At 31.9% G+C, this 14,537-nt stretch overlaps 1 protein-coding gene across 5 annotated transcripts in view; it reads right to left on the bottom strand.

Moving 5' to 3' along the window:
* The window catches only part of LOC143255775 (uncharacterized), a 127,098-nt gene that overhangs the window by 31,430 nt on the left and 81,131 nt on the right, over positions 1–14,537 (bottom strand). For all 5 annotated transcript variants that reach the window (XM_076511980.1, XM_076512003.1, XM_076511994.1 and 2 more), the window contains exons 3-10: positions 8,031–8,150; positions 7,390–7,550; positions 6,809–6,911; positions 6,646–6,697; positions 5,808–5,921; positions 4,698–4,805; positions 4,094–4,225; positions 2,334–2,453 (exon numbers count right to left, since the gene is read on the bottom strand). In XM_076511980.1, the coding sequence (XP_076368095.1) occupies positions 2,334–2,453; positions 4,094–4,225; positions 4,698–4,805; positions 5,808–5,921; positions 6,646–6,697; positions 6,809–6,911; positions 7,390–7,550; positions 8,031–8,150 (910 nt within the window). The remainder of the gene's footprint in view (positions 1–2,333; positions 2,454–4,093; positions 4,226–4,697; positions 4,806–5,807; positions 5,922–6,645; positions 6,698–6,808; positions 6,912–7,389; positions 7,551–8,030; positions 8,151–14,537) is intronic.

The raw sequence follows: 14,537 nt of genomic DNA, 5'->3' as shown, positions 1-14,537 counted from the left end.
ATGGGATGGTAATTCAAAGGAATTGTTGGATCCTTCCCAGGTTTCAGAATAGGGAGAACAATAGCTTGTCGCCAAGCATCTGGCTAGACATTTTCCTGCCATATCCAATTAAAGACAGCTAGGAGAATAGTAAGAGAGTTCTGGGAGAGATGGCATAACATCTCATAATGTATATTTTCAGGTCCGACTGATGTATTGTCAGACCGATGAATAGCAAGTTTGAGTTCCATCAGTGTAAAAGGGCAATTGTAGTCATAGGAATGGTCAGTTGAAAAGAAAAGAAGCAGATGCTCCACCTGTGTTTTAATGGCTAAAAAGGAAGGGGATCAGTTTGAAGAGCTAGATACATGAGAGAAGAAGTCCCTAAGAGTATTGGCAATGCTCTGTGCATCTGCAACTTCATGGCCATCAAAAAATAAGATAGAGAAGGGGGCAGAAGTATATCTTCCACTCACCCTCCACACCTTATCCCATATAACTTTTTTGCTGGTGGTTGAAGAAATGCTGCAGGCGTATTTAATCCAAGATTCCTTCTGGCTTTGACGTCTAACTTGCCGAGCATGTGCACAGGCTTGCTGAAATAAAATGCAGTTTGAGAGCGTGGGGTATCTTAGAAATTTATCCCAAGCATGATTCTGAGTTCTCTGTGTTATAGAACAGGCAGAATTCCACCAAGGGCGGGGATGCCATAGGGAACATGTTGAGGTTTTAGGGATGCATCGAGTAGCAGCTTGTATAATACTGTTGGTTACTGCTGCTATACAGTCATCTGTGGATGATTTACATAAGATGGCAGGATCAAGGTCCGAGAAAGTAGTGAAAGAAGGCCAGTTGGTCTGGACCAACTCCCACCGAGGTACATGGGTCGAGTAGTACTGATCACAGCCAATCTCTCACAATATGATGGGAAAATGATTACTACCTTGTGGATTGATGTCAACCTCTCAGGAAAAGTGAGTGGGTAGCAAAGGAGAACAGACAGAAAGATCTATCGCTGTAATTGACTGACTAGGTGCATGAAAATATGTGTAAGAGCCAGTATTGAATAGAGCCAGGTTGTGGTTCAGGAGCATATGCTCTATGGCACGCCCTCTCATATCAATACAGGAGCCACCCAAGAGGGGATTATGCCCACTGAAATCTCCCAAGATTAAAAAGGGGTAGGCAGTTGCTCAATGAGGGTATCGAGGTCTGATTGATTATAATGCATTTCAGTTGTAAGGTATAGAGAACAAATAGTGATGGTACGACCCAAGGAGACATGGATGGCTACAGCCTCCAAGGGTGTGGTCAATGACAGGAACCGGGTGGGCACATGCTGATCAACCAGCAATGCAACTCCCCCATGTCCCTGTCCTACACATAGCCTGTCGTTCCGGTATAATGAATAGTGGTGGATAGTAACTGTATTTGTAGGCTGTAGAAATGTTTCCTGCATAGAAAGACATACAGGATGATAAAACACAATCATATCTTTGTAAATTAGGTCTTACATATTATAGTTACCAAAGAATCTGCATCATTAATAAAAAAAAGCAGTAAGGAAGAAAGTTGAAAAACTGATACATTAACCATTCTTTACTTCAAACAAGTACCATATAGTTATATGCAAGTGTCATTATTATGGTGCTAATAACAGACATGCTTTAATATTATTTAGCTCTTAAAGTCCATTCTGGTCTTATACTTATTTTCTTTATGTCTTTAAATGCATTAGACACCATTTCTCCCTCTGAACATCTCAATATTTAATTTCCTTATGGTTCCTTATTGAGACATTAAAATACTTTACTTTCACATAAGCACATATCATTTCTTAACTTAAACATTTAAATATTTTACTTTTACTCGGCACCAATTCTTCTACTGAATATATTAATATTTTATTTCTTTCAATTCATGCAACACCAGTTCTTCAACTAAACATTTGAATATTTAACTCTGTTAAAAACAGGTTACACTTGATCCTAGCCTGAATATTTGCATATTTTACTATTTTATAGGCAAATAACACTGTTTCTTTAACTGACTGTTTAAATACTTTTACCTTCTTAAAGGTTTGTGACACTGATTCTTTGTCTAAAAATTTAAGCATTTTATTTGTACAGAAACATAAAGCAAGAAACTCAACTTAGAAGTCAAAAGTTACACTTGTATTCAGAGGTGAAACTGCTAAAAAAATACACATATTCAGCTAGGTGAAGCGGACCTATGTTTGAAAATGAAAATCTATATGTAAACATGAAAAATGAAGTAACTCAAATACATCCCCATGTTCAGTACCAGTAGAATTTCACCCTTGCATACATTTTAGCACCAAACAAGCTATTTACCTGAACATAAAGATACTCAAAAGCAATAGGATCTTTCTGAAGCAGATCATAAGCATCTATTGGGACGAACGTGACTCTGAAAAGACATCTAAGGTTGTGTGCTCCAGGTCGTGCAGCAATCTGTGAGAACATTATAATAAGTGCAAACAGTACAATATCCAAACAATTATTTTACTGGCATTTTAGATTTCCTATACTTTATTTTTTTTCTCCACCAAATAATGCACATTTATACTCATGGATTTTATAACGACTTTGAATTAGCCATTCTGAGACAAATCAGCACATTACTTTTTAGAAAAATGTAAAACATTAGTGGATGACAAAACTGTGTTGCATTATGACTGCTGGGGACTTAAGAAGTTGGAATCTGCACTTTTTTCTTTATCCTTTAGTTCAGTGCTCTTTTTTGTATTTCAAGTAGAGTATTGCTTTTTACAATTATAAAAGAAAATGTATGAAAATATTCTGTATTATTCTTTTTCATATCATGAAGCCAACAATTCATTAGATATTTATGTGGCCTTCTTTGTTTAAGAAGAATCAGTAATCTCTTAATAAATTAGATAAAAGTTTCTACTTACTTCATTAAAAGCAAGTATACTACATTCATATCAAATTAATGATTAAATTATTTGAAATTCCTTTAGAAAACATTCTTCATAATCAAATTACACTAAGTTTGAACTGTTTTTGCCAATATCAATTTTTTATGATTGTAACAGTTGAAAATGACCAAGTTTTATTCCATTTAAATATATATCTTTATTCACAGTTTTTTTAAAAAAATAATTTTCAGATTTTATGCATTTAACTGATATTTGTGTAAACCATACATTGCTCACAAAATCCATTACAGACAAAGGTTATATACCACAACTGTCACTCAAAACAGCTCATGCTTGTCCCCTCCTCCCCTGGTCACACCCAAGTGGCAGGGCAATGATGTCAGGTTTTCACATATAGATGACAATTTTTAACCCAAAATTGAAAAGTAAGAATTACTTCCAATGTATGTAACTGACCAAGTGTGTAATATTAACACTACTGTTTCTCTCTCGGTTGGTTATATCTTCTGGCTCCAGCTGTAATGAGTAGTTAGTTAAACAGTAAACAAATAAAACTGGCAATGTTACAATTTTTCAAAACACCTCCCAACAATAATTGCATATAGATAACAGAGCCATCAAATGTTATGTGAAAATAAATATTTTATTTATGAGCATTGCATTAGTGTTTGAATCTTTTTTCTTTAATGAGCTGGATTTATTATCCTGCAATACACTTCCTTTCGAAACTTATAGTGCAAGTGCAAGAGTATGACCATGCTGTTAGTTTTACAGCTATATCTGTGGATATCACATGATCTACAGAATGGGACAGTAGAAGTCTTGAATGTTAGAATAATGATGTTCTACTATTTAATTAGTTGACTACTAACCAACAGGGTCAGTGAACAATTCATATCATACACAGAAAGTTCTAATAATTATTTAATTTCAGTATTAGGCATAACACAGCAATGAGTGTTACAGCTGCTTTAACAAATAACTAAATTATTGAGAAAGAAGATGAAGGAATCTCAGTTACTTAAGTTAAATACTCTGTATAATGCAGTGATGTACATAAAACAGTAACATACAATATAAATTGAATTCATGAAGTCAAGTAAAGTGAACTACTTTAATCACCGTACAATTGTCATTGAATTCTAGCATATAGTTAATCTGTATTTTAAAGCATAAACACACACAACAAACCTTGGATAGAGTTTCTTTAGGGTCCAACAGTGTCAGTCTATTTTTTTTAAAAGACTTGATATGTTCCACAATCAATCCAAAATGGTCTGGGCACTGGATAGATAACTTCTCATGAAGAGAGCTTATAACATCCTGAAGATGGACATAATATTTATTTGTTAGTTTTCAATTAAATGACAGATACCTAACCTGGTAATTTTCTTACTTAGCTGTATTACTTTCATATTTCAAAACATGTTCAAAGTACACTTGTATAAACACATAAGACACAGAATCTTACAGAAATAGATCTGTCAGTACAACTTTCAATTCCTATATGATACTTTCAGTTTAAAAAAAAATATTTTTTTTTACATTATTAATACTAAAATGATCTCATTTATCAGCCTTTGATGTATTTTTAATTAATTTGTAAGGATAACCACTGAAATATTACAAAAAATATTCTGCTTTAAATGTAAATATTGCTATTAAATATGGAAACACTTAAGAGTTACTGTAACAGAATAATTATCTACATTTGAAAATCAGAAAGAAACAAAAGGCAATTTTCAGTAATATCATTGCAAAGGCTACAGCATTTAAATTGATTAGTTCTACCCACCTGAACAGTAGTTGTACTGTCATACTTGAAAGATTTTGTTTGATAATTTTCAAGGAAAACTTTCAACACATTAGGCATGCATGGCACACAAGATTCAAATGGAGTTGGCTAAAAGAACAACAACAAATCAGAAATAATTCTTGCAGGGAGCACCATCAATGAAGAAACAAATTATCATCAAAATGTTTATTTGAGTGAACTTTCAGTGTAACATAGTGAGAGAACAGTGTTGTGCTTTTAAAATGAATAATAAAAAAAAAAAAAAAATAAAGGGAATACTTGAAATAACATCAACATTTCCTACTCTCTGTTATTTATGATTAAATTGGTGATGTTGTGATCACAAAAGTAACTATTTACAATTTATTAAAAATCATAAATTTTCCAGAAACCTTGAGTGCACAGCTATAAAATACCTGTTATGTTACATTAAAATAGCAATAAACAAACTAGTATTTGAATCTATTGTACATACCATCTTTAGATATGATTAATATTATATTGTTGCAATGAACACTTGTAACTTGGTGTGATAAGTTTCAATTCTTATGTTTTCAGCTCTATTGATGCCAGAGTGACACCCTGAATACATGCAAGTCTGCATGTTAGTTGCTTGGTACTCATGTAAGCAGGTTGGCAATAACTGCTTGCTGAGCATTTGTAAAACAGTATGATGACTACTGTACACTTGTATTTATAGCCATGGTAGTATAACTGCTTTGCTGAGCACTTATAACACTGTATGATGACTACTGTACATGTTTGTAATTCGTCACATTGGTATAGCTGCTTAACGAACAATTATACTTCATAGAGACTATCTTACAAGAGTGTAAATAGGTGTGCTGGTGCAAATGGTTGATGAACACTAATAATTCTGTATGGTAACTATTTTATACTTGTGTAAACAGCTGTACTAACATAACTGTTTGTTGAATAATATTTGTAACCCTTTATGGTGAATGTAACCGTATAAATAAATACGCACTAAACAATTACAATCCTTTATAGTAAATTTTTACTTGTGTACTAGATAAGCTGTAATAATTACTTGCTGAATATTTGTAGACCTGTCTTTTATTATTTGACACAGAAAAAGTATCTTCTTACACTGAACAAAGGTGAATCATTAATAAGCACTCCTTCAGCAAAGTGAACTCTTGGATGTTTGGATTTTAACTTGGTTTTTTTAGCAGCAGTGAGTAGTGCTGACTTCCTAGTTGTCTGAAAAAAAGTTCAGTGATATAAATTATATTTTGTACAACTGATATCAAAATCAACATTTTTTCCACCCCATGCACAGTATTAAAACCAAAGTATTTACCAGAAATAATTTTGCATCTGCCATCAACAACTTTCACTTAATTTGCTTTTTTTTCTAAATGTAATTTTAAATCAGTTTTAAGTTTTTCTACTTAATCATTGTGCAATTAATATTGAGTTCTTATCAGAGAGCTAGAATCTATTTGAAAGGAGGCAAAAACTATTTAAACTTTCAGAGAGAAAATAAGAAAATAAAGTGGAAAATAAAAATAACAGCTAAAAATGATTTCTATTGGCTGTTGTGTAAACCATACAAAGATGGGACAAACTCAAGTTATTTCATCTGCACTATTAAGTAGAAATATAAATTCTTTACCTAATTAACTATTGCAATGTGTAAATGATTGAGTGATCAGTCTCACATTTATTCCAAATTATCTGATCTTAGTAGAAGATTTTAGAATAAAAAAATGCAACATTACATTTTTAAGATGCAAATATGAATATTGTGCTGTAATTTCACAATAATGTACTAAGGGTATTCACATTTTTTAAGAGTAATTACCTTTTACATCAGAACTGTGTTATTTTAAATACTTAAAAAACAAACATAATCATAGTATTTACATCAACAAAAATAATCCAACAAAAACTACAAAAGTTTATTTTACATTTCTCAACTTACATTATTGCTCTGAGGTTGGCAGACTGTCAGGTGAACGGACTGTTTACAAGATCTGGAAGATTAATCAGATAATTAAAGTAACTGGCACTAACATTCTGTCCATTAAAATATTGCAATAACTATTAATTTCAAAATTAAAACCACAAAATATAATTTTTTTTACCTGATTAATTCAATTACATGTTCCCTGGGAGCTTTAAGCACATCTTCACCATTAATTTTTATTATCTGGTCACCTGGTAAAAGTATATGCTCACTTGGACCACCTACCAAAAAAAAAATAAATTGTTTTTTAAATCTAAACTTGTATTACACAAAGAGTACAATAATATGTCTTATACCTACATCAGTTAACTTAATGTGAAATACTCTAACAGTGTAGAAACATATTCTCTGGTGTGTAAGATTTGCCTTTTCATTCAGTAGGCATGCAGACTAAAGTAACAACCTGACGTATTCTTACAAACATCTAAAGCCTCATTTTATTATAAAGAAAACTCATTTTATCAGCAGATCACAACTAATTTAAGTACATGCTGGTGCTTGTAACTCCACGTTGCAACTGTAAACTGGTTACAGTTTAAGATTTATTGACCAATGTGAGTTAATCTAGTTTAGTATCACAAATATTGGGATATAATTATTTAATTTACACTCCTGATGCCTTAACTAATATCTTATGTTACCATAAAACAGTTCAACAATGTAACATTCTTCTTGCACTATTTAATCACTTCATCCTACCTTCTGAGACAAACCGGACAATTACAGGCTTTTCACTTCCTGCTACAAATCCGAACCCTAAATGAGCATCTCGAAAGAGTTCCACATTACGAGGTTCAGGAGGAGGATCCTCACCTACTCTTTTGCGAGGGTCTACATATGTTGTGGTCTTGTTCACGTGACTGTTAAGAAAAACAAATGTGTTATTGTAACTGAGGATTAGAAATGTAAAAATGAATTACAATTTCTATAAAAGTCTGTTACAAATACATTAATGCACTATTGGATACAATGTGCAAAATCAAGTATCAATTTATAGGACAATGCATGTTATATCATCAGTCTTACAATTCCCAAACAAATTGTCAAATTACAATATGTATTTTCAGTTTTGCATGCAACATTCTTAATCTAACCATTAAATATGTAAAAAAAATTTCTCATCAAATTATTGTATATTTACTCTTGCATGTAACATTGTAAATGAATTGTTTGCATGGAACTTTTAGCATAAATCATTAAATCAGCAATTATATGTAATTTCATTTTATTTTCAGATAGTTAACTTCTCTTGTTACTTGAAATAAAAACAAAATGATAAAGAAGTAACCAAACAATTATCAACACATTTATGTGTTTTGTGCCAAGAACTCTAAACATACTTGATAAAGTAGGTTTTTCCATTCTCATCCACAGCTGTTTCCCATCCATATGGAAGGAAAAATGTTCCTGAATCCCAGGACTCCACGGGAGGCAGTAGTGATGAGGTCTTAGTTTCATGGCTGGAAGATAATTTAAAAATTTCAAAACATTACATTCACCTTTCCAAATGGAAGAGAAGGCAAAAGATATTCCTCTTACAATAATAATAAACTGCCATCACCATTCAATGAAAACAATACTATCATTTTTTTCAACTGTTTCAGATGCCAAGATCAGCTGTCACTGGCTTCATACAAATTTATGCAAAATAATCCTTGTTAAATTCTTAACAGCTATTATTGGAATAATACATGAAACTCAGTAGACTAGTTTATTAATTGAGGTATACACATTTTATATGATCTACTGGTATTTTACTTTTGTGATTATAGGAGCTGTCATCTCACCAGTCTTTTTCTTGTTAATAACAGTCACTTATTTTATGTACAATAAATATTGTTCATTTCAAATGATGACAAACATGGTTCTTTTTTTAACATAAAAAGTGTAAATCACACATTTGATACCCTTGCATATGCTAATGCACAGATGTGTTATCAGTTATCACTTATGCACAAAATTGTACCATGTGTGAAATGTTTAGAACACCTAAATGATTGCAAAAAGTTTGGCTTACAGATCTCGTAAAATAAAAAAATAAGTTATTCCATTTTATTTCTGAATTAACAGTTAATTACAAATTTCACATTAAAACTAAGGTGATGTTATACATTCATGTAGGCTAAATGGTCAGTTCAGAAAACCACAGGTTCAGGCATAATCATATCTAATTTTGAATTACTATCTAGAGGCAGAACAGCCAGTACAGGGGCTTTGTGCTTATAATCTGTATTGTATACTCTAGGAGGTTTAGATATTTTGATAACAGAGTTGAAAAAAAAAGTTATTCTCAAGATAAAATAAAACCCTTTTTTTCAACAAATATTTCACTATTGTACTAGCCCTGACGATGTTGCAGTGAAAAACCAAATATGCAAAATATTTTGATAAAATTGAGATAAAAAAATATAACTGGAAAAATTAACAGGGCAGCACATTAATTATTAAAGATAAACACAAAGAATGAATTATTCTTAAGTTTCTGCAAACAGAAAAATGTTCAGCATGAGCTTGGGTTGGTATAATATTCCTTTATCAGAAAGCAGACCATATTCCCATAATATGTTAAAGTTCATAACATCACAGACCATGCACAGCCGGAATAGCAGCTAAATGAAAGAAGTGATTCACATCAGTGACGGTGGATCTCACTTTGATGTTTAGGAGTAAGACACAGTGGGAAATAAATGTAGATAAATGCCATATACTAGAACAGGTGAAGAACTTATCTTTGGAAATATATCCAGATGACAAAAATAACTAAAAATCAAAGAGTATGTCATAATATTGAAATAAAATGGAACAGGGATGGGGTAAAGTAAAAAATAATTACAACAACTAAGCTGAAAATGCTGGTACAGGGAAAGACATAACATACTGCTTCATATCACATATAAAGGTTTTAAAAATATTCGGTACATTCAGTTGTAAGAAATAAGTTAAATACTGCATGAATTACATGAAATAGTGGTTACACATATTGCTATCAAAAGTCATGTACAGGAGATAATGTGATTAGACAAGCACAATTATACTGAAACTCTTTTGGTTAATATGTTGCAATTAAGTAAATGATGAGAATGATCTAAAAACTGATAATAGTTATATAAGACTTATATTCAGATAAGGATGGGAGAAATGTGAATTAGATGATCTCCTGTTAGTAAAGCAAAGATTGTTGAACATGTACTGTACTTAATAACTAAGACCAGATAAATGACAGGGTAACATTTCAAGAAAGGCCATTATGGAACCAACATATCACTGCTACAGTCTTATGATTCAAGGCTGTCTGATACATTACAGTTTTAGATAATTTCTGTGAATGAGAGACAGAATATACCATCTCAAGAATTGAGGTTAAGAATGAGATTTGAAAAATGACAGTTAACCAACAATCCTAAAGACAATGGAACAACCAATCATAAAATACTTCACTGCAGCATACCTTACAACCTAGTTATCAGTAACAAAATGACTAACATTTAGCAAAAACTTATAACCCAATATAAACTTCCAACAAAAACATTATGGAGCCAACATACCACTGCTACTAAAAAAGTATAGCCTTACGTTAAGGAACTATTTGATTCAAGGCTGTGTGATGCACTGAGGCATTAGATAATTTCTGCAAATGAAGCATACCATCTTAATGAAGGTGGTGATGTTAAGCTGGATCCAAGTAAAATATTATCTATTTTAAAGCAATTTTGATATAAAACAGACAAAAGCTATTTATTTCTGAGCAAATTCTGTTTTATAGTTTCAAACAAGGAAGTACAAAAAAAGAAAAGAAAAGATACTTTAGCAAGGAAGGAATTATGTGCGAGTTATCACCCTATATAGATTGAGTTTTTAGTAGACTCCCTACTTCTGTAACTGGTCATTGTACCAAATTACACAGATAAATTTTCTTCTTACACTAAACAAAGGTGAATTATTAATAATCACTCCTTCAATGAGGAGAGAATGAAATCTTCTATGGCATCCACTCTTCTACTATCACTGTCCATAACCCATTTTTTTTTTTAATGAAAAGTAATTGTAACTACTGTCAAATTAGGTGGTAACTATTGTACGTATCTCACCTATACATCATTATTTATTTTATTCCAAAATCATCTAAATACAAAGAGGAAGAAACAGTATATAGTTGTTTGTATGGCACAAGAAAAGATAAAAAGCAAACTAGTATTATATATATTTAAAAACAGCTAGTATGGATTGAGAAAATTTTTATGTAGAGGAGCGAACAACGTTTCGACCTTCTTCCGTTATTGTCAGGCTCACAAAGAAAGAAAGAGGTAAATGACCGATAGCTGACCACATGTTTGAAGGGGGTTGTGTAATTGAGTGTAGGAATGTAGAGGGTGTGCTTAGATGTTTGATTATATTTATCAATATAGATATAAAGGTGTTCCTTTGTATTGTGAACCTGACGATGACTGAAAAAGGTCGAAATGTTGTTCGCTACTCTACATAAAAATGTTCTCAATCCATACCAGCCATTTTTAAATATATATTTTTCTCTACAAGTGGGTTTTCTTGTCATCACGAAAAACTAGTATTATATTTTAGGATAACAAAAATATGAAAATAAGCCTGATTATGAGAAGAAAGGTGCATATTGTGAAAGGTCTTAGGAACTGTAGTCTATGACTGTTAAATGTACACAGTAGGAAAACTAAGAACAAAAATCTACAAGTGAGCTTGAAATCAGAACCAGGATCACCACTATTTTTAGTTGTTAAAGATGTGAGTAAATTTCTTTTTTTTATGGTTTTCTTTTTTTGTTTTCAGTAAAACTGTTTAATGAAAAAAATCTCCATTTGTCAACAGGCTAAGATGTTAATGGTCATGGCTCATGATGTCAGCATCATTCCATGAAGAACCTCTACACATACTGATAGATTCTAAACATGCTGGCACAATTCTAATGCTAAAAACTGTTCTGTCAGAAATAAATTGTGTTGACAGAATACAGATTGAAGAAAATTATATTCTGATAACAAGAGTGTTGTGAGAAGGTTGAAGGAGATGAAGTAAAATACATAATCACAATAAATGTTTGAATTTTGAAAGATGTGCTCAAGAATGAAAAAAACAACAAACAACAAACATAAATGTACCATAAAAAATCATTTTAGAAATATAAAAATGTGTTTATCAAGCCATTATTTGAAAGGAAAACCATAGTGTGTGTGTGTGTGTGTGTGTGCATCTCAGATAAAATCTGACAAGATTACATAGGTCAAATGATAACTGGCAGTGGCTTTGAACAATATCAATAATTTTTAGTAACTAGCAGTTATTTTGATTTTAGTATTTAACATTACAATTTAATGCAGTATTGTAACACTGGAATTACTCCCCTTTTGTTTTTATAATAAATATTAAATTTACACTAGAAACATCTTTGGATGAAGGAGAACTGAATTTTATACTGTATTACATATTATTGTAATCTGTGTATTATCATGCCTAAAAGCTGTCTTGCTGATCTGGAACAATGATTTTCAAACTCACAAACCCTTTTGGATGTGTGCAAAATGTTTCTACGGGCTCTTAAAAAGAAATTCTGTAATGGTGGAAGCAAATGTGTTTTTGACCCAAAATTTCAAATGGCTTTTTTTTTCTCTCTCTATCTCACAAAGTATGAAGGAATTGGCATATATTACATACACAATTAATTTGACATATAAATCAATAATTAATATAGTTATGGAAATATAAACCTAATAAAAACAACACTGGCACAACATACAACTATTTTGGTGCCTTGAGAACTGGAGCCAAGGTCACTGTAGCTACTTTTGCTGAAGTGCAGTCAGTATTCAGTCCCTCTGAGTGGTGTTGTTTTGCTCCAGTGAAGTGAGTTAATGTGTTCTCATTTACAAGTTTGTTCACTTGTTAGTATTCTCTATGTGTTAACTTTTATTTTACTGTTTTACTTCCACTAATGGACAAGTGGTTGAAAACCAAGTGTAAAACCACAAGAAAATGAACAGTCAACATCAACTAGTATTTCACCAGGTCTAAAGTGTGAAAATATTAGTCAACAAATAACATGTTTTAAATTTCTGTACAATATTTATTACTATTTTCTTCACCACTTTTTAGGCAAAAAAATAAAATAAAATTGAAAGCTTTATTTTTGTGTTAGGCTAGCTGAATCTATGCTGCAATTAGCTTAAGGCATAATATGTAGAATTTTTAAATGACAGTAGGCCTAGTTCATGTTTAAACTGAGAATCATTTGAAGCAGAATTTTTCTTTGAAATACTGAAATAAAATAGAGTATGTGAATTTATCAATAAAACCCATACTATTTGTCTGTCTGAAATTTTCACAGAAATGCTACTTAAGTGATATCTACTCATATTCATTCCCAATTCAGAACTAATAGCCTAGAAGGAAAGCAGACAGTTAAAAGCACCCACTGGCATTGCTTTGAATACCCATGTGTAACAGAATAGTGGGAGTTGACTCTTATAGTGTACCCACGGACATAAAGTGTGGAGGGTATTTTTTACGACAACGGTACATTAACCAAGAACTCTCAGATTTACAGTCCCTTCCCCCCTCCCCATTGTCAAAACTACTATTAACTCCTGAAGAAATAAACACATATCGTTTACTCAGCCATGACCAACTAGGTTCATGGGCAGACGAAATTGGTTGCTTATTTGGCGTTTATTGGCGCAATTCTAGAAACTAGGCTATATCTGCCAGGTCAATTAGAATATTTGAAAACAACAACAACAACAGTTTTTGTTTTATAACGATTTTTGGAGCACATTTTACGGGATTAATAGAAAATTTTCTGGAAGAAATGGCTCGTTAGTTATTATTTTCACTTCCTGCAACAAAGGTGTTTGAAAAAATAAACTTTTACAAATCCCGTGTGTGTGATTCAACGAATCGCACAATTTTGGCACATAACAAATTTTGCTGTATAGAATTATTTATATTGAAATGGGCAGAAGGCGTTATACAGTAATTTCTTCCAAAAACCTCTTTTTTTTTTCTTCTTTTTGATCATTATTAGTATAGGAGACACAAGAATAAATGAGTTTTATTCGTGCCACAATTTCTAAGCCGAGCCCGCTAAGGTTCATTGCAAGTTGAATGATATCAAGTTTACGCATCGTCACGAGTAAATTCCACATGCCTTCTTTTAACGAGCCAACTCATTCAGATATTAAACGAGAAAATTAACTCTCTATAATAAATTTTGTTTTCGTTCAAACCACACATGAGGGAAGGATTTTCGGTCATTTCAGTGGTCCGGGGAATCATGTATCAACGAAATGTACAGTTACAGTTTTTGAAAGTTTGTTGCTTAAGCACATTATCAACAGTTTATTTGTTTCCTTTAAATTGAATTAAATATTGTTAAATAGTTAAAAATTATTGGTACTTTCGTTTCTCCTAAAGTTCAAACATTAAAACTTTTGTGTTACAGCACACCCGATGATTGAAAAACTATAATAACAAATTGTTTCTTTAGAGACATGTAGTAGCACTCGACAAAGTAACAGATTTTGATTTCCCACAATAAACGATACAAATGCTGTTTAAATAATTGAAATAATAATATTAAAATTTTAACAAACTGTATTTTGTATTTATGGTCAAGCTACTAAAGCTATCCGTCGTTGTTTTTAAATTTCAATTACACACCAAAGGATTTGTTTAATTTCGCGCAAAGCTACACATTAGCAAACTCTCTGCGTTAGTCGTTACTAATTTTGGAGTGATAGAATAGAAGGAAGACCGCTGGTCAACATTATCTACCACAAACTTTTGGGTTGTCCTAATTGAATAATGGAATTTGACCGTTACTT

The sequence above is a fragment of the Tachypleus tridentatus genome, chromosome 1 (assembly GCF_004210375.1).
Source record: "Tachypleus tridentatus isolate NWPU-2018 chromosome 1, ASM421037v1, whole genome shotgun sequence".
NCBI lineage: Eukaryota > Metazoa > Arthropoda > Merostomata > Xiphosura > Limulidae > Tachypleus > Tachypleus tridentatus.
This window is presented reverse-complemented; position numbering and strand designations above follow the sequence as displayed.